General features: G+C 43.7%; 1 protein-coding gene across 1 annotated transcript in view; it reads right to left on the bottom strand.

The window, feature by feature from the left end:
- Window positions 1-2,084: 2,084 nt before the first annotated feature.
- Window positions 2,085-27,067, bottom strand: part of ldlrad3 (low density lipoprotein receptor class A domain containing 3) — a 63,034-nt gene continuing 38,051 nt past the window's right edge. The window contains exons 5-6 of the mRNA XM_043706429.2: window positions 8,194-8,557; window positions 2,085-3,772 (exon numbers count right to left, since the gene is read on the bottom strand). Coding sequence (XP_043562364.1) covers window positions 3,586-3,772; window positions 8,194-8,557 — 551 coding nt within the window. The 3' untranslated portion in view covers window positions 2,085-3,585. The remainder of the gene's footprint in view (window positions 3,773-8,193; window positions 8,558-27,067) is intronic.

Below are 27,067 nucleotides of genomic sequence, written 5' to 3' on the forward strand. Positions count from 1 at the left end.
GGGTTTGGTACAGTGGGATTGTTTACAATGGGAGAGGGTTCAGTACAGTGGGATTGTTTACAATGGGAGAGGGTTTGGTACAGTGGGAGTGTTTACAATGGGAGGGGGTTCGGTACAGTGGGATTGTTTACAATGGGAGGGGGTTCGGTACAGTGGGATTGTTTACAATGGGAGGGGGTTCGGTACAGTGGGATTGTTTACAATGGGAGAGGGTTTGGTACAGTGGGATTGTTTACAATGGGAGAGGGTTCGGTACAGTGGGATTGTTTACAATGGGAGAGGGTTCGGTACAGTGGGATTGTTTACAATGGGAGAGGGTTCGGTACAGTGGGATTGTTTACAATGGGAGAGGGTTTGGTACAGTGGGATTGTTTACAATGGGAGAGGGTTCGGTACAGTGGGATTGTTTACAATGGGAGAGGGTTTGGTACAGTGGGATTGTTTACAATGGGAGAGGGTTTGGTACAGTGGGATTGTTTACAATGGGAGAGGGTTTGGTACAGTGGGATTGTTTACAATGGCAGGGGGTTCGGTACAGTGGGATTGTTTACAATGGGAGAGGGTTCGGTACAGTGGGATTGTTTACAATGGGAGAGGGTTTGGTACAGTGGGATTGTTTACAATGGCAGGGGGTTCGGTACAGTGGGATTGTTTACAATGGGAGAGGGTTTGGTACAGTGGGATTGTTTACAATGGGAGAGGGTTTGGTACAGTGGGATTGTTTACAATGGGAGAGGGTTCGGTACAGTGGGATTGTTTACAATGGGAGAGGATTTGGTACAGTGACTGTTTACAATGGGAGAGGGTTTGGTACAGTGGGATTGTTTACAATGGGAGGGGGTTTGGTACAGTGGGATTGTTTACAATGGGAGAGGGTTTGGTACAGTGGGATTGTTTACAATGGGAGCGGTTCAGTACTGTAGGATTGTTTACAATGTTGAAACTTTATTGCTGGAACAGCACAGCAGGTCAGGCAGCATCCAGGGAACAGGAGATTCGACGTTTCGGGCACAGGCCCTTCTTCAGGTTTGGTACAGTGGGATTGTTTACAATGGGAGGGGGTTTGGTACAGTGGGATTGTTTACAATGGGAGAGTGTTTGGCACAGTGGGATTGCTTACAATGGGAGGGGGTTCAGTACAGTGGGAGTGATTAAAATTCAAGGTGTTGTCAGTTCAGCGTATGTGTTTAGGAATGGAAGCTGTTTAAACATCACAGTAGTTTTGAATGTAATGGTACTGAATGAAGTGGTGTGTTTCTGTCAGTTGGCATGTGACTTTGTGCGGTGTAATCTTTACAAGGGCAAATGGATTTAAAAGCACATTCCGTTAATGAGGAGGAAGATTTAAAGTGAATTTCATACAATAGGAGATGAGTGTGCAGAGGAATTCTGTCCAATAACAGGTGGCTATACAGAGAAATTCCAGAGAAAAGGAATGAACACTAGAGAGGTTTATTACAATGGAATCCAACAGAACATATGAGGTTTGTTGTTGAATATATTCAGATGGGAGGTCATACTATGGAATTCTGGGAGTGGGACAATGTAAATTTACACCAGTAGGGAGGCTTAATCCTGTAGAATTGTTTGAAATGCAGTTGGCCTGGTATTGTTCAATAAGTAGTCAATTGTACACCTTGATATGACAAGAATTTGATATATTTTACAGTGGTATTCTATCAAATGGGGAGTGAGTTTGGCACAATTTCTTTGATGCTAACACTTTTTTATAGTACATTGGAAAGGAATATCGGGTACAGTAAATCTTCAGACACGTGACAGAAGCTTGGTAAGTGGAATGCTATGCAATTGCAGGGTCATTGGTGGAGTGTAATTTCTTGGATAAATGTGTGTTGGTGTATCTACATCACGAATATTTGACTGGCAAATGCCTGCTGATATTGAAGACAGTATCGGACAGGTTTCCGTTATGCAGTCATAGAAATGTACAGCACGGAAACAGACCATTAGGTCCAACTTGTCCATGCCAACTGGATATCTTAAATAAATCTCGTCCCATTTGCCAGCACTTAGCCCATATCCCTTCTGATACGTGTACCTGTGAAATGACGAGCACATCTCTGTTATGGGCAAACGGGTTTATGGTTCTGTTCATGTGTGAAAGACCATCCACCTTTAACACTATATGAATATAAACAATCAAATCAAACAACATTGCTTTGTCTCGAGGGAATTTACACAATTATATAAGTGACAACCACATAATGGGACAATACTATCATTTTTGTGACGGAGGAGTGAATCTTGGAACACAAACAAAACTCGTTTGAAATGCAGAGTAAATCCTGACACTGTTTACAAAATGAAAGAAAATGAAAGATGTGAATTTTTGTTTTTCACTTTGGAACAGCTGGTTTTAATTTTGTCATTAAGTCCTTCCTGATGTAGCAACATGAGGCTTGAAATCTGAAAGAGTGAGATGTTGCAGGGCATGTTGTTTATGTGAGCTCTGAAGGTTAACTCAGTGTGGTTGCACAGGATACAGATGTCCACTTGTAAATTTTCATCGGAAAACATGCATCTTGAAGCCTTACATCATTATTGTCAAGATTGTGGTGAATCACCTGTAAGTGGAAAACCAACTCCAGCACTGCAGGGGATGGGAGTGGATTTTCCCCAGCTCTGCCCACTTGCCTTATACCCTTGTCTAATGTTAGAAACAGCTGCTGCTCTGACACCCAGAGACAGTGGTGAAGTAGATGCAGCAGCGCAGATCTCTGGCACGTGCTCTTTCACCTCTTTCTTGCTTTCAGTTAAGGTGGTAGGTGGCCCTGAGATTCCTCAGGACGTGCGCTGTTGAAAAGGCACATCCGCGGCTTTTGAGTTTGTTTCCTGGCACAGATGGCACGGAAATGTCAATGCAAGTGAGTTCCTCCACTCATCCCACCACATGAGGCCAGGACTGTGAATGGTGAAGTGACTTCAGGACATGTTCTGCTAAGGGGAAAACGCCAGCAGGCTGGGTGTCAGCTTGGAGGAAGGGGAAAGAGAGAAGAGGAACCGAAACAGATGGCTGCCTCACAAGATAAACAGTGATTCTGCTCTATTTGAATACCCAGAGCAGAAGTGTGAGAATATACTGTGTTTTCAGATTCTGAAATGTAGAATTTACATTTAGCAACGCAATCATAAAAATCAGCAGATTCTGCGCCTGTTATGTCTAGATCATTTGTTTGAAACACTTTAGTGATTCGCAATGTTTCTTTAATCGGTGAGAGAGTGCATTTATATCAGGAGCTTATCCGAGATCATTCATCCCTCAAAATCTCTAGGTATTTCCTGTTTAGATTTCGAGTCCAGTTTCCTGGTTACCCCACAGAGACGTCCGCAAAAAGGGCAAGTTTCCTGGGTCGAACATCAGTGGAAAAATTGGATTTTATTCCTCAAGGTCACACAGCTGGATGCCATAGTTGTGTCTTCACAACAAAGGGACAAACCCATGGTTAAAGTGTGTGAATTATTCTTTTTGCTTCTCAAGTTAAATCCTTCAATCCAAACTCTCTTTAAATAATAAGTAGTGCAAGAACACACAACTGCTGTTCCATGCGGTCACTGTGGCTTTGCTCAGAGCCCCACCTCTAACCTGGTGTTGAGCAGGCAGTCTCTCATTTCAGCACTTCCCTGGAGGGTAGCTGGCTGTCCAAAGCTCAGCATGCTCCCTGCTCTGGACCGGTAGGGGGGCAGCTCCAAACGGCTGGGGATCTCGGAATCTGGTAGGTATGGAGGAGGGGGGAGGTCAAACCATGGGGGCCTGCAGGAGAAATGAGAAGGAAATGAGCACGGAAACAAGCAGATCATTAACGAGGATGTACGATACTGACAGAAGCTCTGGGGAGCGTCAGAAAGCACTTAATGGTCTTCCAGATAACCCTGTGAACAAGTCTCAAGAGTAATATAGAATACCATTAGCCTGAGCTCCTGAATTGTATTCCGAACTGAGTGCCTGACTGATACTTCATGTTTACACTTCCATTGCCACCTGATATTTCAGAGATCATTGAATTGTAGAATCCCTACAGAGTGAAAGCAGGCCATTCGGCCCATCGAGTCTTTACCACCACCCCCCCTCCTCAAAGAGCATCCCACCCCCTGACCTATCATCATCATCTTGCATTCCCCATAGCTAATCCACCTAGGCTGCACATCCCTGAACACTATTGGCAATTTAGCATGGCCAATCCACCCAACCTTCACATCTTTGGACTGTGGAAGGAAACCCCAGCGCACGTGCAGGAAACCCACACAGACATGGGGAGAACGTGCAAACTCCACACAGTCACTTGAGAGTGGATTCGAACCCGGGTCCCTGGTGCTGTGAGGCAGCAGTGTTAACCACTGAGCCACCATGTAGCCTGGATGGTGGTATGTGAAAAGGGCCCCCACCTACATGGTGGATGGACTGTGCTGCAAAACAAGCAACAGCAAAGACACAAGCTGTTTGAGTCAAAGGAACCTGTTTGCTCTCAGCCCCCTCCAATGAGACTTTCAGAGTCAACAGTGAGTGGTGTCAATGATTACCATGACTTGGAGATGCCGGAGTTGGACTGGGGTTGTCAAAGTTAAAAATCACGCAATACCAGGTTATAGTCCAACAGGTTTATTTGGAAGCACTAGCTTTCGAAGCGCTGCTCCTTCATCAGGTGGTTGTGAAGGAGTGGCACTCTGAAAGCTAGCGCTTCCAAATCAACTTGTTGGACTCTAACCTGGTGTCATGTGATTCATGACTCATAGAATCAAAATAGTGTTCAAGAGTTTTTGACTGTAACCACTAAGTATCACGATCTTTTTTTTTGTGAATGGCAGCTGTTGATGTGGATGCTGCTTTTCTCATTTAAATCTCCTCCATGTCCACCTATTGTTTCTGTGCTCGTCCCACTACCAACCCTTTGGCTCACTCCCATCGTCCCTTTTGCCATCTAATCGCTCCTGCCCTCCCCCTACCCTGTCACAGATTAGCCTTTTTTTTTTGCTCTTTGAACCCTACCAGCTTTGCTGGCCTCTCTCCTTGTTTAAAACCTGCGACATCGTCAATTCAGCCTGCGAAACTGTGCTGTGTTTTGGAAGGTGGGAATGGGGGAGGGGAGTTTGGATCAGCTGTTTTACAGCACGCTCCAGACCAGTTTTCCATATTACGGTCTGCGAGGAAACAGTCAGGCAGCCCACACTCCCTCAGGCCCATTGCAGATTATAAGAGATTGTTTAAAGGCCACCTTCAGGGTCCATTCTAATTCCTAGGAGGGCAGGACTGACATATGATGAGAGACCCGATCAGTTAGGATTTGTATTCACTGCAGTTTAAAAGAATGAGAGGGATCTCATAGAAATTTGAACAAGATGAACGCAAGAAGGGTGTTCCCAATGACCAAGATGTCCTGAAATAGGGGTCACAGTCTAAAGATGTGCGGAAGGCTACTTAGGACTGAGATGAGGAGAAATTTCTTCACCCAGAGAGTGGGGAGCCTGTGGAATTCTCTACCAAAGAAAGCATTCAAGGCCAAAGCATTGAAACATTTTCAAGAAGGAGTAAGGGATAAAGAGATCAAAGGATATAGGGGGAAAGTGGGAACGGGAGGTGGGTGGCGGCGGTGAGTTGGATGATTAGCCATGGTCAGGTGCAGGTGAATGGCCTCTTCCTGCTCCTATTTTCTATGTTTCCATTCTGCCTCTGCTACTAGGTTAATGTGTGCAGGGTAAGGAGAGGGTAAGCCCAGCAACTTTCACTGAGTGAATGGCTGTCAGGTAAGAGGGGAGAGGTTGTCTCCTTTTGGGGGAGTCCAGTGGTGGCCCCTCTCACCAAGACTAACCCCACCCTCCTGGTCTCCCAAGCCCACAAACTAATCTCCCAGCATCCCCCCATTGGGGTCCTAATACCCATTCCAAATCCTAGATGACTTTTTAAATCCAAGCACCATTAGGTTCACCCTTCAGCAACTGCCTAATCAGAGGTCACTGCTCATCTTGAGTTTGTTGGGTTAACAGTGCAGTTGGCCAATCAGATTGAGCGGCAGCTCTCTAGAGTCGGGGTCCCTTTCAGACATGAGGTCACAGGGTAATGGTGAATGGTGTCTGCTCAACGCAAACTGGACCTCACCAGAGCAACAGCAAACATTCAGGAGCAAACTCAACTGGGTACCAATTAATTCTCGCTTTGTTTGAGGCCACTGCAGCATCAGGTAGTTGCTCCCAACACACAATCCAACGAGAGAAGATTTCAGAATCTTCCCATGTCACCATCAAGGGGGCAGCATTTATTGCCCATCCCTAGAAACTCTTGAGAAGGTAGTGCTGAACTGCTTTGGTGAACTGCTGCTGTCTGTGTGGAAAATGTAGTGCCATCAGGGAGGCAGTTCCAGTGTTTTGACTGAGAGTCGTACAGCCACACAGCACAGAAACAGACCTTTGGTCCAACTCACCCATGTGACCAGGTTTCCCAAAGTAAACCAGTCCCACTTGCTTCTGTTTGGCCCATACCTCTCTAAATCTTTCCTATTCATGTACCTGTCCAAATTTGCCAGGTCCATTGCTTTTTATAATTTATATAAATGAGTTGGATATGAACAGAGGAGGGATAGTTAGTAAGTCTGCAGATAACACCAAAATTGGAGATGCAGTGGACAGCCAAGAAGATTACCTCATAGTTCAAGTGGGATCTTGATCAGATAGACCAATGGGCTGAGGAGTGGCAGACGGAGTTTAATTTAGATAAACATGAGGTGCTACATTTTTGAAAAACAAATCAGAGCAGGAACTTATATACTTAATGATAAGGTCCTGGGAGTGTTGCTGAACAAAGAAACCTTGGACTGCAGGTTCATAGTTCCTTGAAAGTAGAGTCACAGGTAGATAGGAGAGTGAAGAAGGTATTTGGTATGCTTTCCTTTATTGGTCACAGCATTGAGTAAAGGAATTGGGAGGCCAGGTTGCAGCTGTACTGGACATTGGTTAGGCCGCTGTTGGAATATTGCAGGCAATTCTGAGACCAAATCTGGTCTCCTTCCTATCGGAAGGATGTTGTGAAACTTGAAAAGATTCAGAAAAGATTTACAAGGATGTTGCCAGGGTTGGACGATTTGAGCTACAGGGAGAGGCTGAATAGACTGGGGTTGTTTTCCCTGGAGCGTCAGAGGCTGAGGGATGACCTTATAGAGGTTTACAAAATTATGAGGGGCATGGATGGGATAAATAGACACCCACCCTGGGGTGAGGGAGTCCAGAACCAGAGGGCATAGGTTTAGGGTAAGAAGGGAAAGATATAAAAGGGACCTTAGGGGCAGCATTTTCACACAGAGTGTGGTACGTGTATGGAATGAGCTCCCAGAGAAAGTGGTGGAGGCTAGTACATTCACAGCATTTAAAAGGCATTTAGATGGGTATATGAATAGGAAGGGTTTAGAGGTATATGGGCCAAGTGCTGGCAAATGGGACTAGATTAGGTTAGGATATCTGGTTGGCATGGATGAGTTGGACCAAAAGGTTTGTTTCTGTGCTGTATATCTCTATGATTCTACAACTCTAAATGTTATAACTGTACAAATCACCCTCTATGTGAAAATGTCACCTTGAGGTCCCTGTTAAATCTTTCCCCGTCCCTCAACTTAAAATTATGCCCTCTAGTTTTGAACTACTCTACCCGAGGGAAAAGACTTTGGCTATTCACCTTAGTTATGCCCCTTATGATTTTATAAACCTCTATAATGTTACCCCTTAAGCTCCTATGCTCCAGAGAAAAAACACGGCCTCTCATTATAACTCCACCCCTATAGTTCCAGCAACTTCCTCGTAAATTTTTTCCGCACCCTTTCCAATTTAATAATATCCTTCCTCTAGCTGGGCTACCAGAATGGTACACAATTTACTTTCCTGAATTGAGATTTGCAGTACAAGTCATGGGTCTGGGAGGTACTGCTGAAACACAGCCTTAGTCATTGACTATGGTTGATCTTGCAGGTACACATATTGTAACCACTGTGCAGATGTGGTAGAGAGTTTAAGGCGACAGAGTGGACTGCTTTGTCACAAGGCAAATGTTGAGCTGTATTTTCTGGTTAACATTCCAGAAACCATTGGAGATCCAGTTACAAAACAACTGTCTGTGAGTAACGAGTGAAATCTATAATTGAAACCAACATAGCTTTCATTGTCTGTGGCTTGTTGGGATAACTAGCTCCCTACCTGTGTTCCAGCACAGCCTCAGAGTACGAGGGTGGTACTTCCTCCATTGCCAGTGGCTGGTGGTACATGGAGCTGGGCGTGAGCTGGATGCCATTGCTGGTGCTGTATGTGACATTGCAGTGGTGGCTGCGGTCTAGAATGACCAGCCTCGACAGGAGCAGTGGGTGCTGCAGGCGGTGCAGGGGTGGCGTGACGTGACCAATCAGGTTGTTTCTCTTGCGGTGATGGTGCAGCATCATGGCGAGCAGGGCCACCAGGAGGATGAAGACCACCGAGCTGCCTATGATGGCGAAGATGACGCTTGGGTAGTATGGGAAGCGGACATCGGATGTGACATATTCACGGTCACCATCCAGACTGTCTTCTGCGAAAGGAAAGATCATTGAACACTCCATTGCTACTAGCATACATGAAATTGCAGATTGTAGGCCATAATTGGGCAGCACTGAGATGGTAACACAAAGAAACTTAAAGCTATCCTGACCCAACTTGGGCTGCTTTCAAATATATACCTTAACAGAGAAAATGCAATGTTACATTAGAATCTGGGAAGGGCTGTTCATTATCACAACTGGCTTCACAGAGTCTGTCACTCCCACAGTGCGGCTCAGAGGAAACTGGAAAATGTGCTTCGATACTATTTTCATTCAATGAAACACAAACGAAGAAATTAAATAATAGACAGCTCTTTAAAGGAAAATGGTTTGAGGAAATTGATTGAAATTTAGCTTTGAGGAGAGATGATGAACTCCAGCCCCTGCGTGTTCACTTGGGTACTTGGGAAAACACATGCTCCATCTCCAGGGACACGTATCCATGGAGGAGATGCAGGCAGTCTGCTCTGCTGCCTGGAGCTGTTAATGAATACCTTGAGTAGGCTCAAGGGCCAGATCTTCGAGGGGTGGCCTCCAATCTGTCTGCATCAGTTTACTAAAGACCTAGAGTATCTTGATGAAATCCAACCAAAGGCTGAGGCTCAGTTCAACGCCTTTGAGTGATAAAAGAGGGCTGCAACCTCGCATGATCTGTACGAATGTGGAACTGGGATTCATTAAGACCATAGGCACGATGGGCAGACTGGGAGTCTGTGAATCAGCTCAAGCTAAAATTGCACAGGTCTGCTGCACGTAACACCCTCCACACCACGTCCTCAGTGGTAGAGGGGAGGACCTCTAAAAAAGCCCTTCACTGAGGGACCCTGCCACCTCTGGACAGCAGGGCAGGACACCAATGAGTGACAGCAATGAAATGAAGAGTTAGTTGTATTTTGAGTAAAAATTGGACAATTGTGCAATGCAACGTACAATCAATTTCTCTGTTCAGGTTGCTGTGACTGTAATTGGCTTGTCTCCTTGAGGTTGCATTGTCTCATGATGGTGAATAGATAGTGTGCGAAGCCAATTAAAGGCTAATTAATCCTAGGCATCACCAATTACCTTTAGCTGATGCTGTTCGTTAAGAACCGCACATGCTTTTTGCTTGGTTCCCTCTTATTAGTGATTTTCTGCTCCTTAATAAACACAACATTTGAACCAAAAATAGCAAGTTTAATATGTTCATTATGCCAAGGGAGATCGGTGACAAACACCTCGAAACATTTTGCTTTATTCATGGTGCTATGTGAATGCAAGTTTATGGGTGGGACGTTGAACAAGAGGTAGTGTTTACTTTGTCTTACAAAATCCTCCTAAATATACTAAACACCTGTAGCAAAGGGAGAAAATGCATTGAAATAATTACAAATAAATGTGATTACAAATGAAATATACCCAATATTCTGAGGAATGCAAACTGTTCTTACATAAAACAATTAACAGACTCTTTATCAGGTCATTGCCAGCAGTAAATAGAACATTATTTACGATTTCAGCCATACCTTTGACTTCTTTTTTCGGTTGCCAATCAATCTCATCCTCCTTTTGACTACTCTTTATTGTTTCTGTGTCAAGAGGAGACATGTGGCTTCCCATTTATGTTACTCACTGATCTATTCTCATTGCCTCTCATTTCCTTTTGCAATCTTCCCATGTACTTCTTATATTCAGTTTGGTTTTTGACTGAATTATGAACTTGACGTTCACCATAAGCCTGTCTTTGCAGTTTCATTTTAACATTTGTATCTTGATTATCCAGAGGACTATAGATTTGGATGATTCCCATTTCCTCATCATGGAAATGTGTCTCGTGTCTACCTGAACCATCTCTTCCTTGGAGGTTCTACATTCTTCCTTCGTGATTATAGCTGCCATGCCAACATTCAAATCCACCTGAACCAGAGTTTTATAAATGACTGAAATTAGTGCTTCTCCTAGGTTAAGATATTATCACCTTTGATTTTTCCTTTTCCACCTCAACTCCAAACTTAATCATATTATGATCACTATTTCCCAAATGCTGTCCCTATGAAACAAGCTCCAGTTGCCCCACTTTATTCCCCAAAATTAAATGCAGAGCTGCTAATTTTCTCCTTAGATTGGAAAGATGCCGATCAAAAAAACTCTCTTATAAACATTTCAACAATTCTTCCTCCTGTATGCTGTTATTTTTTTAATCTGTATTTGAATAAATGAAGTCCTCCATTCCACTCGTCTGAAGTTCTTGCAGCTTTCTGTGGATTTGCCTGAAATTTGCCCCTTCTCCCTCATTCCCATTGTTTGGTGCCTCCTACTCGGTATTCCTTTCTAACCCTCCCTCTCAGCATTAGTTAACATTCCCATGAGCACACTGGCCCCAGCCTGAGCAACCTAGGACAGCACCTTTATCTGTCAAATTGGCCCCAAGAATCTGAAATCCTCTCTTTTGTGGCAGTTCTCCACAAACACTACGTTGGTGCTGCTAGGGAACAGAAGAACTGGAAGCAGCAAGAGCTAATTCAGCCCCTCAAGCCTACACTGCCTCTTATTATGAAACGCATTAGTGAATGCATTTATGCATTGCACTGCAAGCAATTCTGAGATTACCACCTGTAAGATCCTCCTCTTTAACCTCCTCCTTAACTCCTTGAACATTGTATGCAAGACCTCAAGCCTTTTCTACCCACATCACTGGGTCCAACATGAACCATAATCTCTTCTCTGCAAAATGTTCCGAAAGTGTCCTTTACCCTGACACCATGGGGGCTCACAGAACTACCTATCCTCCTGCCTACTGACCCCGCATGTTCACAGTATGTCTGTGTTCCTCTGTGTAACCATATTTTTTGATTAGATTCCCTACAGTGTGGAAACAGGCCCTTCAGCCCATCAAATCCACACCCACCCTCTGAAGAGAAACTCACCCAGACCCATTCCCCTACCCTATATTTACTCCTGCCTAAAGCACCGAACACTATGGGCAATTTAGCATGGCCAATTCACCTGACCTGGACTGTGGGAGGAAACCGGAGCACCTGGAGGAAACCCACGCAGACACGGGGAGAATGTGCAAACTCCACACAGACAGTCGCCCGAGGCTGGAATCAAACCCGGGTCCCTGGTGCTATGAGGCAGCAGTGCTAACCACTGAGCCACAGTGCCACTTCCAAATCGTTTATCCCAGCGTTGGAGATATGCTTGAGACTGCACTGCCCTACAGTGTTGTCACCTTCACTGAAAGTTTGTTGGAGAGTATCAATGCCCCAAAGAGATTCCCACTTCCTAAGCATCCTCCTAAATGCAGTGCCTATGAGATGAACAGTGTCTGGAATGCAGGCACCAGGAAATTCTCAGCGACCTCAGTTACCCCTCAAGCTCCAAAATCGACCCTAAAATAACAATACTTCAAAAATATATTGCAGCTTTAAATATGAAAATGTTCTCACAACTCATCTGTCTATCTGCTGAATCACTTGCTCTATATCCCTCGAGTTTAATTATGTCACTTCATGCTCTATTAAGCCAGTGAAATTGCTTCTATTAAGCATCGCTCTGTAACACATTAAGGCACGCCTCCTCAGCCTTAATGAACATAAAGCGGTTTCAATTGAAACAAAGGCACCACTGTAGCAGGTCAGTGACACTCTGATCCAGAAATGGAGTCTCTGTCACAGACATGAAAGGAAATATCCGGGACCACTCGTTCTCCAAGTAAAAGCCTGTTATTCTGCTGGAACGACACAAGAATTCCAGCTATCTCCGGATTTGCAGCTCAACAAAGTTGTCATGTTTGTGAAAACATTCCTCCTCTCTCAAATGCTTTTAGGTGGGATGTGAGACTCCTACATATTTTTAATATATATATATATTTATAAATAATATGCTCTCAGCTCTGGGGTCTTTAGCTACAGCAACCTTTTCAATTTATGTCAAGGTGTCTGTGAAAAAGAAATGCACCACAATAAGCACTGAGCTACCAATCCCCATGTCCTAGAGATACAGATATATGAATTAGGAGCACGCAGCACAGCTCCTTGACTTACTCTACCATTTCCTAAGATCCCAGCTGATCTGGTTACTCCACATTCGATTTGATTTGACGTATTTATTGTCACATGTACCTAAGTACAGTGAAAAGCTTTGTATGTGAGCAATCCAGGCAGATCATAGTAAGCAATGACATATACACCATATAGTGAAAAAAAAACTAAGACAGAGGTACACAGGTGACATCGCACAAGGCGTGCACCTGATATTCCTGATAACTCCCCCCCACCCCCACTACTTACCTTTTGAGGATCTGTCTAGCTACCTCTGCCTTAAAAATACTTGAATGTTCTGCTCCCACTGCTTTTTGTGAAAGAGAATTCCAAAGACTCACAGCTGTCAGCGAAAACGTCTCCCATCGCTGTCCTAAAATGGCCGAACCCTTATGTTGAAACAGTGACCCCCTAATTCTAGGTTCTGCCAGAACAGGAAACTTCCTCTCCAATTCTACCCTGTCAAGACCGCTCAGGATCTTGCATGCTTCAATCAAGTTACTTCTTCCTCTTCTAGAGAATTACAAGCCTAACCTCCTTCTCTGAACTGTTTCCAATCCATTTACAGCCTTCCTTAAATAAAGAGACCAAGACTATATGCAGTGGTCTCACTAGGGCCGTGAAGCATGACCACACTACGTTTTGTATTCAATTCTCCTCATTTTAAACAATATCATTCAGAGACTCAAAGAATTCTTACAGTGATGAAAGAGGCCATTCAATCCACTGAGTCAGTACTGAGCCTCCGAACAGCAGCCTATCCAGATCCACTCCTCCATCCCATCCATTTCCCACCACTAATTTCCCCTAGCCTGCACATCCCTGGACACTATTAACAATTTAGCATGGCCAATCCACCTAACCGGCACACATCTTTGAACTATAAACTATTCTATAAACTTTCCGAATTAATTTTTGTACCTGCATTTTAACCTTTGTGATTCATACCCTAGGGCCCCCAGATGTCTCTACATCTCAAGCTTTGCAACCTCTCAGCAGTTAGATAATATGCTTTTTAACTCCTTCAAAATGCACAGATTCACATTTTTCCAGATTATATTACCTGTTTCAGATTGTGCTCCACACATTTAACCTTTATAGCCTGTGTCCTCTTTATAACTTACTTGCCTGCCTTTCCTTGCATCATCAGCAAATTTAGTAACCATGCCTTGTGTCTCTTCATCCAAATCATGGGAAGTGTTGAGGCCCTAGCACTGATCTCTGTGGCATACCATTTGTTACCCCATGCCAACCAGAAAATGAACCATTAATGCCCATTCTCCGTTTTGTGTTAGCCAGCCAATCTTTCCTCCATGCTAACATGTTACCCTCATACCCTGAAGTTTTATTTTCTGCAATAACCTTGGACATGGACCCATATCAAGTATTTTCTGGAAATCCAAGTATCGTTAGTCCAGTGGTTCCCCTTTATCCATAGCATATTACTTAGAGTCATACAGCACAGAAACAGACTCTTCAGTCCAACCAGCCCATGCCAAACAAAATGCCAAACTAAACTAGTTCCACCTGTCTGCTCCTGGCCCATATCCCTCCATACCTTTTCTATTCATCTTCTTATCCAAATGTCCTATAAATGTTGTAACTGTGCCCGCATCCACCACTTCCTCAGGAAGTTCATTCCTCATGCAAACTACTTTTCTGTGGAAACAAGTTGCCCGTCACGTCTCCTTAAAATCTCTCTCCTCATCCTAAACATATGTCCCTTAGTCTTGAAATCCCCCCATCCTAGAGAAAAGACACCTGCCAATTACCCTATGATTTTATAAATCTCAATAAGGTCAACTCTCAATCTCCTAAACTCCACCATGTGTGATAAGGTGGTCCAGTGGTTAGCACTGCTGCCTCACAGCATCAGGAATACGGGTTCGATCCAGCTTTGGGTGACTGTGTGGAGTTTGCTCATTCTCCTAGTGCTTGCATGGGTTTCTTCCCACAATCCAAAGATGTGCAGGTTAGGGTGAATTGGTCACGCTAAATTGCCCATAGTGCTAGGTGCATTAGTCAGGGGTAAATATAGGATAGGGGAATGGGTTTGGGTGGATGACTCTTTGGAGGGTCAGTGTGGACTTGTTGGGCCAAATGGCCTGTTTCCATACTTTAGAGAATCTAATCTAATCCAGTGAAAAAAAGTCCAGCCTTTCCTTACAACTCAAACATCCTGGTAAATCTCTTCTGAATCCTCTCTAGCTTAATAATATTCTTCTTATAACAGGATGACTAGAAGTGGACACAGTACTTCAGAACATCTTCAAATAACTCCAATAAATTAGTTAAACATGATTTCTCATTTACAAAACCATGTCGATCCTGAAGTAACACTGGTTTGAGAGTGGATAAAGCACTGTAACAGCACAGGAAAACCATGAGTTGATTGACTGGTGAGGATTGTCACTTTGTCTCCCTTCCTCCCAAGTTTGGAAGTTAGTTAAGGGTGCTAGGAAATTAAACGTTATTTTTTTTCTGGAAATAAAACGAAAACAGCTCCGTTGTCCTTCTTATATTTAAGTGGCAACAGAAGGAGAGAGGTGAGTAACTAATGAGTTCTAATTTTCACAGGTGGTAAGTTTTATTAATACTAAATGAATATTTTGCATCAGTATTTACTGTGGAAAAGGATATGGAAGATATAGACTGTAGGGAAATAGATGGCGACATCTTGCAAAATGTCCAGATTACGGAGGAGGAAGTGCTGAATGTCTTGAAACGGGTAAAGGTGGATAAATCCCCCAGGACCTGATCAGGTGTACCCGAGAACTCTGTGGGAAGCTAGACAAGTGATTGCTGGGCCTCTTGCTGAGATATTTGTATCATCAATAGTCACAGGTGAGGTGCCGGAAGACTGGAGGTTGGCAAACGTGGTGCCACTGTTTAAGAAGGGCGGTAAAGACAAGCCAGGGAACTATAGACCAGTGAGCCTGACCTCAGTGGTGGGCAAGTTAGATTAGATTAGATTACTTAGATTAGATTACTTACAGTGTGAAAACAGGCCCTTCGGCCCAATAAGTCCACACCGACCCGCTGAAGCGCACTCACCCAGACCCATTCCCCAACACCTAAACACTACGGGCAATTTAGCATGGCCAATTCACCTAAGCTGCACATTTTTGGACTGTGGGAGGAAACCGGAGCACCCGGAGGAAACCCACGCAGACACGGGGAGAATGTGCAAACTTCAACACAGACAGTCGCCTGAGGTGGGAATTGAACCCGGGTCTCTGGCGCTGTGAGGCAGCAGTGCTAACCACTGTGCCACCGTGCCGCCCGAAAGTTGTTGGAGGGAATCCTGAGGGACAGGATGTACATGTATTTGGAAAGGCAAGGATTGATTAAGGATAGTCAACATGGCTTTGTGCGTGGGAAATCATGTCTCAAGAACTTGATTGAGTTTTTTGAAGAAGTAACAAATAGGATTGATGAGGGCAGAGCAGTAGACGTGATCTATATGGACTTCAGTAAGGCGTTTGACAAGGTTCCCCATGGGAGACTGATTAGCAAGGATCGGTCTCATGGAATACAGGGAGAACTAGCCATTTGGATACAGAACTGGCTCAAAGGTAGAAGACAGAGGGTGGTGGTGGAGGGTTGTTTTTCAGACTGGAGACCTGTGACCAGTGGAGTGCCACAAGGATTGGTGCTGGGTCCTCTACTTTTTGTCATTTACATAAATGATTTGGATCGAACATAAGATGTATAGTTAGTAAGTTTGCCGATGACACCAAATTCGAGGTGCAGTGGACAGCGAAGAGGGTTACCTCAGATTACAACAGGACCTGGACCAGATGGGCCAATGGGCTGAGAAGTGGCAGATGGAGTTTAATTCAGATAAATGAGAGGTGCTGCATTTTGGGAAAGCAAATCTTAGCAGGACTTATACACTTAATGGTAAGGTCCTAGGGAGTGTTGCTGAACAAAGAGACTTTGGAGTGCAGGTTCATAGCTCCTTGAAAGTGGAGTTGCAGGTAGATAGGATAGTGAAGAAGGCATTTGGTATGCTTCCCTTTATTGGTCAGAGTACTGAGTACAGGAGTTGGGAGGTCATGTTGCGGCTGTACAGGACATTGGTTAGGCCACTATTGGAATATTGCGTGCAATTCTGGTCTCCTTCCTATCGCAAAGATGTTGTGAAACTTGAAAGTGTTCAGAAAAGAATTACAAGGATGTTGCCAAGGTTGGAGGATTTGAGCTATAGGGAGAGGTTGAACAGGCTGAGGCTGTGTTCCCTGGAGCGTTGGAGGCTGAGGGGTGACCTTATCGAGGTTTACAAAATTATGAGGGGCATGGATAGGGTAAATAGGCAAAGTCTTTTCCCTGAGTTGGGGGAGTCCAGAACTAGAGGGCATAGGTTTAGGGTGAGAGGGGAAAGATATAAAAGAGATCTAAGGGGCAACTTTTTCACGCAGAGGGTGGTACGTGTATGGAATGAGCTTCCAGAAGAAGTGGTGGAGGCTGGTACAATTGCAACATTTAAAAGGCATTTGGATGGATACATGAATAGGAAGGGTTTGGAGGGATATGGGCAGGGCGCTGGCAGGTGGGACTAGATTAGGTTGGGATATCTGGTTGGCATGGACGGGTTGGACCGAAGGGTCTGTTTTCATGCTGTACATCTCTATGACTCTATAACTAATAATAGGGAAAGCTGCAAAACATGAGCACATCCTGTTCCATGTGGGATCTCCAGGACATTTCTTGTAGATGACATTACGTGCAGGAAGTGACATCAACTGCAGCGTTTTGAACTTTGAGCAGCGGCTGGCATCATGAGTTTGAATGCTTTGTGGATCACATCAGCGATGAACTAGGTGACTAGCAGACAGTCAAGAGGAATAGGCAGGTAATATATTCAGTTCTGAATACTGTCGAAAGTGGTGGTTCATCTTGGAACTGTAGATAGAGCCAAGGCCATAACTGTTCAGCTTTACCACAGAATATGAAGGAGACTGCAGGAGTAATAGTGATAAGAGAATCAATAGTTACAGCAACAATCAGGTACATGTGAGGTGCAAGAGCGTGAGAGGGTAAACAGCTTATGGTCATGGCTCAGTACCAATGACAATAGAGAGAGAGAGGTGACTTGCAGTCAGGATTTAGGGAGCTACCATAGGAAATGATTAAGAACAACCTCAAGAGTTGTTCTTACTAATACCTCTGGCTTACTCCCAGCAGTTTATGCAAGTATAGAAATAACAGGATAGAGCAAATGAATGTATGGTTGGAGAAATGGCATCGGAGCAAGGGGTTGAAATCGTTGGAATTTGGGATCTTGGGCAAGATGGGACTTGTGCGGGAGAGACAGGTTGCACTTAAAAGGTAAAGGGATCCAGGTGTTAATACTAGAGAGCAGTACCAAGGTGCAGAGAATATTGGGAAAGACAGACAGTACTAGAGTCATGAATAGTAAGGCATTAGATGGGTTCAGCGTAAGGAGGAAGGTGGCAATGTCTAAATTCAGGTTACAGTGCATGTATATGCATGTGGGGTGTTTGCTTAATAAGATCAGTGAGTTACAGGCACAGTTGGACATGTGAAAATTCAATGCTGTGACTCTAAAAGTGGCAGGACAGGGTATTAAACATCCCTGGATACAAGGTGTTCAGGAAAGATGGAAAGGGGCAGGATCGAATAAAAAATGTCAAGAGAGAGAGTAGACAGAATCTAATTGACTCTTAATATGGAATAAAAACAATGTAATTAAATTGCTTCATATAGTTTATAGAACACTAAGTAAACTACAGAAAGGTGCAAGAATTATGGATTTCCCATAATAGGCACTTTAATTTCTGGATATTGGCTGGGATAGTAATTAGATTCTAGATTAGAGTGGTGCTGGAAAAACACAGCAGTTCAGGCAGCATCCGAGGAGCAGGAAAATCGACGTTTTGAGCAAAAGCCCTTCACCAGGAATAGAGATAGAATGCCTGCAGGATGGAGAGATAAATGAGGGGAGGGTGGGGGTGGGGAGAAAGTAGCATAGAGTACAATAGGTGAGTGGGGGTGGGGATGAAGGTGACAGGTCAGAAAGGAGGGTGGGGAAGGTAGCAAAGAGTACAATGGGTGAATGGGGGTGGGGATGAAGGTGATAGGTCAGAGAGGAGGGTGGAGTGGATAGATGGGAAGGAAGATAGGCAGGTAGGACAAGTCATGAGGGCGATGCTGAGCTGCAAGTTTGGAACTAGGGTGAGGTGGGGGAAGGGGAAATGAGGAAACTGTTGAAGTCCACATTGATGCCCTGGGGTTGAAGTGTTCCGAGGCGGAAGATAGTAATTGACTAGGGCAGAGGATGACAAGAGGTCCTAGAGCATATTCAGGAGAATTGTCAACAGCAGTATGTTTCTAGTTCAATGAGAAACAAGGCATCATTGATCCTAGGAAATGGAATGGGCCAAGTGGGTCAAGTACCAGTGGGTGAACCTGACCATCTGGACCAGTTGTTCTCAATATTAAGGTTAAAGGCTCTAAGATATCCAATCAAAAAGTGAGGTTCTAAGATATCCAATCAAAAAGTGAGGTTGTGTTTCAGTGGAGGCAGCAAATGCCCAGTACGATTAAATTGCTGTTTTACTTGGTAGGATGTTTGAGGGTGTGGGATATAGGAAAAATAGTGTTACTTCTGCAATTCCATTTACTTATACAAAGTAAATGAACTCACACCAGTGTGTAATTGTTTTAGCCAAGAGCCGAGTCAACAAGAATGGAAACTATGTGGAGGAAATACATAATTGTTTTTGTATTAGCTAAACTTGTATGCAAGAATGAAACATGACTGCAAAACAATGGTAGATATTACAGGCGAATAGATAAGATGCTATGAGGGGAGGAAGTTAAGCTAGATACGCCTGTACAAACAGTAGGTATAAACATCTGTTTCCCACTTTTACAGAAACACAGGAACAAACCCCAATTAAAAGGGTCATAAGGATCAGTATGGTAGGGGAAGGTACAGATGGAGGGAGTAGATAATGGTGAAGAAAGAATATGCCTAACAATGACCCACAGCGGGATGAGGTCAAATGGCCTTGTGAGGCCAGAAATAAGTTTTCTGTCACAGACAAGGCCGGATGAGGCAAGAGATAAACAGGAGTAATGGGTGCCGGTCTTAGGGAAGTGGAAGATGTAAACAGGGGAGGAGCAATGAAAAAAAAAACAAATTATATAAATATCATATATTAATTGAATTTGGTGTGTGTGTGTCCCTTGCCTTGTAGACACTGGACATCACACCCTCTTGCAAGAGTAAAATAAAGGACACTACTGATTCAGATTTTGTCTCGGACTGCAATTATTGAAGTGTGTGAGCTTTGTTTCTCACAAGGCTTTGAGCAGTGAGAAGAGTATAGAAAGATAGCACAACGTTTTGTAAGGCACTAACTGCATCCAGTTTGAATACATACCTATCACTATCCCCTATTAGGCTAGATTCCCTACATTGTGGAAACAGGCCCTTCGGCCCAACCAGTCCACACCGACCCTCCAAAGAGCAACCCACCCAGACCCACTTCCCCTTGACTTATGCACCTAACACTATGGGTAATTTAGTATGGCCAATTCACCTGACCTGCACATCTTTGGACGGTGGGAGGAAACCCATGCAGACACGGGGAGAATGTGCAAACTCCACACAGACAGTCACCCGAGGCTGGGATCAAACCTGGGACCCTGGTGCTGTGAGGCTGCAGTGCTAACCACTGAGCCACCATGCCACCCTCATGTTTCTACAACCTAACTGATCTGCTGATCAGGTCAATAATTACCTTTCAATTCCAGGGGTTTTAATGGTGCATAACAGAGTGTATAATGGAACACTTGCTGGATGTCCTTCAAAATAACATCCACAGACATTGTCCCGTTAGTTCAGTGACTTTGTCAGATAATTCAAATTGCTTCAATTGACATAACCTACCTGTTAAAAATCCACATCTTAAGTGCTTAAGCACTCTCTCCTTGATTACAGATTCCAATAACTTTTCTGCAAAATATATTAGACTAACAAAACCAACAATCCCCCTCACCACCTTTCTTAACCAATGGAGTTTTATTTGCAATTTTCCAACCTAAAGAAACAATTCCTAAATCTCTTTTAATTCTCATTCTTCTGTTCAAATCTCTCCAAGCCCTCATCTCTCCTACCTCTGAAATCTCCTTAGCTCTACAACTCTCCAAGATACAGGTCGATCTACTATAACTCGCATTTAGTTTACACAAATCCGCTGTATCACGATTGACAAATTGGGGACACTGTTTCTAAAGCGCAAAGTTTTAAAGTGTGCATTGGTTATAACACAATTCCAGCCCATTAGTTTAAACGGTTCTGCTATTATGTGATTTTCTTATAACACGGGATTGTACAAGAACAGAACTACCGAGTTATAGTAGAACTGACTGTCTCTGCATCCCCCTGTCCTGTCCCCTTCAGCATCCCTGATTTTAATGGTTCCTCTACTGACAGCCATGCTTTCAGCTTTTGATCATGCGTCCTATTATCTTCTTAAGTGGTTTGGTGTAAACTTTGGTTTGAAAATACTCCTGTGACATGCCTTGATTTTGATATGTTAAAGATGCCACATAAATTCAGGTTTTTTTCATTGTTGTTGAATTGGAAAAGCTTCAGATAACCGTGGCAAAATCATTTGCAATTTCCTCACTTACTTCCTTTAAAGCACTGGGGTGGAAATTATTGAGGCACAAAATCATCAGATCCTAGGGATTTATCGACCTTTACTGCTGACACTGTTCTCTTGATAAATTGAATTTCCAGTCCTTAACTTATTATTACTTCCCTGAAATGTCAGTTATATCATCCCCTTCCTCTGCTGTGAAAATTAATACAGAATAATCATTGAACAAGTCTGCTACTTCCTTCTTTTCAAAAGCAATAGTACTTACATTTGTTTTTAAACAGACCACATTACCCTCGCCAACATTTTCTCTCCCAATGTAATTGTAAAACCCTAACACTAACATCCCTTGCTAGATTTCATTATCAAAATGCAGCACTTACTCTTTTTGTCTTCCTTTGCTGTTCTTAATCTCTCTCCCAGACCTCTGGATCGACACTATCCTTTGCACTTTTTTTCACTTTAGTTATATGCTATTCCTCAGCTCCTGTGTTGACAGTGCCTGTGTCATCTATTGCAGGCACAACTCTAGTCCCTTGGGGTTAAGGGTCTGTTTTTGTGCTATACATCTCTATGACGCTAAAAATAAGGTCACCTGACTTCCTGTAGCGATCTCCCGGCCTGGCCTCCCCACCTATTGTAGTAGCCTTCCGGGGCAGCCTCCAGGCCAGGCGTCCTCTCGGCCCAGCATGGCATTCTGAAATTATTCCCCCAGCTTCATGATCCTCAAGGTGAGGCCTGGCCCAGTCTGGAGCCAGGGCCCGGTGCAGGCTGGAGGCAAGGTGCCAGCATGCTCTGGGTTAGAAGACCATGGTTCTGGACTTTTATTACTGCAATGTTGAACATTTTATTTCTCTATTTTTTTAGATCTTGTGAATGAAGAAGCTGTACTTAGGTACCTTTGTACCTAAGATGGCGCTGTTAATGGTGACATGTAAACTTTTCACTGTACTCATTGAGTATATGTGACAATGGAGGCTAATTCAATTCAATTTAATTCATAGTCCCAGAGAACTATGGGGCTTCTCTCGCATTAGAGAGAGAGAGAGAGAGAGAGAGGCTGGTGGTGGTTTAACCTGAGGGTCACCACACCTCAAGCAAACAATGAGGTTGAGAAGATTCCGTCATTTGTGAATTAAACACGCAACGTTGGCCTCACTCTGCATCATAAGCCAATCATCCAGCCAACTGAGCTGACTGACCCTTGGGGTATATAGTAGTTCGATATGAAACTGAACTGCTTTTTGAACATCTTTCAAAGTCCTGTACCTCAGTCAAAAGTTACTATGACTGGTCAATGAGAACACGATTTGAGTCTTACTTACTGAGTTTCTCCCATTGCTCCCTCTCTTCAACTTCACCAGGGAGTTGGGAAAGTTGCTCAGTAGGTGAGAGATTATATATATGTCCACATGGGGCTCCCATTGGAATCCTGGCTGAAGGTCTTACTGTAGACTCTGACCTTTGCTCAATTCAGCTGATTCCTGGGTGCGTGACATTCCTGAGCATATAGGTCAGATCTTCCACCCAGAAACCTGACTGATCGTCAGGAAGGGTACCATGTATTTCTTCGATGTATTTGTTGAATATCACATACCAACTCCACATGTCATTAACAGAAAGAGTTCTTAGAATCCCTACAGTGTGGAAACAGGCCCTTTGGCCCAACACGTTCACACTGATCCTCCGAAGAGTATCCCACCCAAACCCATTCCTCTTCATTTCCCCCTGACGAATGCACCTAACCTACACATCCCTGAACACTATGGGAGGAAGTCGGAGCACCCGGGGAACTCCACGCAGACACGGGGAGATTGTGCAAATTCCACACAGACAGTTGCCCGAGAATGGAATTGAACCCAGATCCCTGGTGCTGTGAGGCAGCAGTGCTAACCACTGAGCCACCGTGCTTGTTTTAGTTACTAATCCCAATCTATCCATGAAGAGAACTGGACATCTTCCATCAGCAATTCCTACACAAGACCTTGGGCATTAGTAAGAAGTGTTACGCAGGAATGGTTGGAGGCACCGATGGGGCATTGACACAGGAGATGACAAAGACTGGCAGGACATGTATGTCACCTCTGAGGTTTATGCCCTTTCAGAGTGACCGGTTGGGGGGGGGGGGTAAGAAAGGGTCAGCCAAAAAGAAAGGGTGAAGTAACTTTATGGAGCACCGTGAAGAGTGGGACACCATCTGGGCTGCAGCAAGAGTCTCGCTGTAATCATAGAATTACAGAATTCCTACAGTGTGGAAGCAGACCATTTGGCCCAACAGGTCCACACCGACACTCCGAAGATTAACCCAACTAGACCCATTCCCCTACCCTATTACTCTGCATTTACCCCTGAGTAATGTACCTAACCTACACATCCCTGAACGCAATGGGCAATTTAGCATGGCCAATTCGCCTAACCTGCACATCTTTGGATTGTGGGAGGAAACCGGAGCACCCGGAGGAAACCCACATTGACACAGGGAGAATATGCAAAACACCACACAGACAGTCGCTCGAGGCTGGAATTGAACCTGGGTCCCTGGCACTGTGAGGTACCAGTGTTGTGAGGTTGCTGCCTTAACTACACTTCCAGGCATTCCAGATTCCCACTATCCTCTGGGTGAAAAATATTTTCCTCAAATCCCCTCCTGCCTTTTACCTGAAAATGATGCCCCCTTGTTATTGACCCTTCATCAAAGGGGAATGGAAGAGGAGCGTACTGTTTACATGGACAGAGATTGTAGAACTGTGATGGACAGAGGGATTTGGATGCCTGGTAAAGCAGGAGGAGGCAGTTCAGCCACTCAAGCCTGCTTTGCCATTTAATACTATCATGGGTGATCTCATGTCTGACTCAACTCCACTTTCCTGGCTGCTTCCCATAATCCATTACTAATTAAAAAAAACTACCTCCACCTCATATTTATTCAGTGTTCCAGCATCCACCACACTCTGGAATACCATCTAAGTCCTGGAATCATGTAGTGTGCCTTCTTTAAAATAGAGGCAGACTCTAAGTTTCAACTCTCTCCTTTATCGATTTAGCTTTTTGTTCCCAATGTCGGCTTTTTCAAACTTTTTCGCCACGAAGCTCTGAATCTATTCTGTCTACATGAGGTACTGAGATGATTAACTAAGTTCCAGTTGACTACCTGGGTCAGCGCGGGTTTCTTTCTCCTAACAAATAGCATTAATTCCATTAACTTCATGTGAGATGAATAAGATTTCTGATGAAATTTTGAAGGATTCCTTTAGCTCTTCTCTGCTTTTGTGGTGAATCTCAGAGATGATGATTATTATTTTACGCTGAAAAAGTTCTACAAAATGTGCGTTTGGAAACTCATTACAAGAACGTGAAAAGCACAAGCAAAGGAAATTCACCACACCAACCCTGCGCCCTGCTCTGCTCATTCAATCCACTTAAGGAAAAATGGTATGTGTAAGGCAGTGAGGCAAAATGAAGCACATCCATTACTATGTCATTGCCTTTGGAACAGCAGACAATGCATCAGATTTTATCTTGGTCAATGGCAGACACCAGATAAAAAGATTGATATTCTAATTGTCGCCTTATCAGTGAGCTACACAGGTTTCGAATGATTGGCTTCAATTAACAGCCGAGTGTCCTGGAGCTAGTTACCAAAATTTGATTAGCTTTGCATTGAAGCTCAGTCGACACTTTTGCCTCATTTATGACTGGGATTTAATTAACACTTATCCTTGGATCGTTTTCCTTCATCACTGCTCTAAGCTTCTTTGTGCTGAATGCGTTGACTATTTCCTGAACCTTTCTACAAAGGGTTATATTCATCTGCACAGAAATTCAACTGCCAATCAATACGTTCTTCCACATCATTGATCCACAAACCTTCGAATGCTGCTTGCTTCCCTTGCATCAATCATTCAGACACGTGGCACGGTTTTACAAGAATCCCTTTCCAACTTATTTGTATGAGGGGATCAATGTGAAATAAACAAAAGACCACAGCAGAGGTCTGTAGGTCCTGCCTAGGAGTCTTTTTGACCGTGACTTGCCAAGTCAGTTTCCAATTAGTTCTTTACACTTGTGCTTAAATCTTATGTAGCTTCTCTTTCTTTTGGGAGTATACTTCTTTTCTAAAATCAGTAAAACCAATATTATTTCAAGAAACAATCTTCTTCAATCTCTGAGGCATTACTTGCATTCCAAAATGATTCAAAAATCAAGGGGCAAAAGAGGCGAGGAGATAAATACAGTAACTCTCACCAGGGAAAAAGTGCTAGGCAAGTTAATGAGGTTAAAGACCAGTAGTCCCTTGGATCTGAAGGGATGCATCTGAGGATATTAAAGGAAGCAGCCGCAGAGATAGTGGTAGCATCAACAATTTGGATTAGAATTTAGGAGATATGGTTTGTAAGTTTGCGGATAACACCAAAGTTGGTGGTATAGTGGACTGTGAAAAAGGTTATCTAAGAGTACGACGAGATTTTGATCAGATGTGCCAATGGGCTGAGATGTGGCAGATGGAGTTTAATTTAGATAAATGCAAGGTTTTACATTTTGGTAACGTAAATCAGGGCAGGACTTAACACAGTTAATGGCAGGCCCTGGGGAGTGTTGCCAAAACAAAAGGGACCCAGGGCGCAGGTACATTGTTCCTTGAAAGTGGTGTCACAGGTAGACAGGTTAGTGAAGAAGATGTTTGACATGCTTGCCTTCATTGGTTTGAGGATTGAGTACAGGAGTTGGGACATCGTACTGCGGCTGTACAAGACGTCAGTGAGGCCACTTTTAGAATACTGCATACAATTCTGGTCATCTTTCTATAGGAAGGATGTGTTAAACTAGAAAGTTAAACTAGAAAGGATACAGAAACAATTTACGATGATGCTGCCAGGGTTTGAGTGAAAAGGAAAGGCTGGATAAGCTGGGATCTTTTTCCTTGGAGCATTGGAAGCTGAACGGTGACCTTATAGAGGCTTATAAAATCATGAGGGTGCATAGCCAAAATCTTTTGCTCAGAATAGGGGAGTACAAAACTACAGGGCATAGGTTTAAAGTGAGAAGGGAAAGATTTGAAAGAGACCCGAGGGGCAACAGTTTCAAACAGAGGCTGGTGTCTATATGGAACGAGCTACCAGAGGAAGTGGTAGAAATGGGTATAATTACAGCATTAAAAAGACATTTGGACAGGTACATGAATCAGAAAAGTTTAGAGGGATGTGGGCCAAATACAGGCAAATGGGATCCACCTGATGAAGAAACAACGCTTTGAAAACTAATGATTCCAAATAAACCTGTTGGACTATAACCTGGTGTTGTGTGATTTTTAACTTTGTCCACCCAAGTCCAATAATGGCACCTCCAAATCGGGAATAATTCAGTTGAGGATACCTGGTCGACATGGATGAGTTGGACTGAAGGGTCTGTTTCCGTGCTATATGACTCTGTAATTCTAAGACTCATTAGATTCTGGAAAAGTTCCAAGGATTGTAAAACTGCAAAAGTAACACCTTTATTTAAAAAGGGAAGGAGACAAAAAAAAACCAGGCCAGTTAACTTAATGGCTACTTTTAGGAAAATGTTGGAGTCTACTATAAAGGATGTAATACAAAGCAATTAGAAATACATGAGCAGAGTCAGCATGGCTGAAAGGGAGATCATGCCTGACAAATTTATTAGAACTCTTTGAGGATGTAACAAGCCACTAATAGGAGGAAGCAGTGGATGTAATATGCTTGGATTTTCAGAAGACCTTTGATAAGGTATCCCACATCAGGATAATTAATAAGGTAAGACCCCAATGCATTGGAGGCAGGACATTAGCATAGATAGAGGACTGACTAATACAAGACAGAGAGTTGGG

This window comes from Chiloscyllium plagiosum, unplaced genomic scaffold, assembly GCF_037043375.1.
Source record: "Chiloscyllium plagiosum isolate Xiang-an unplaced genomic scaffold, Cpla_swu_hap1 HiC_scaffold_18, whole genome shotgun sequence".
NCBI classification, from domain to species: domain Eukaryota; kingdom Metazoa; phylum Chordata; class Chondrichthyes; order Orectolobiformes; family Hemiscylliidae; genus Chiloscyllium; species Chiloscyllium plagiosum.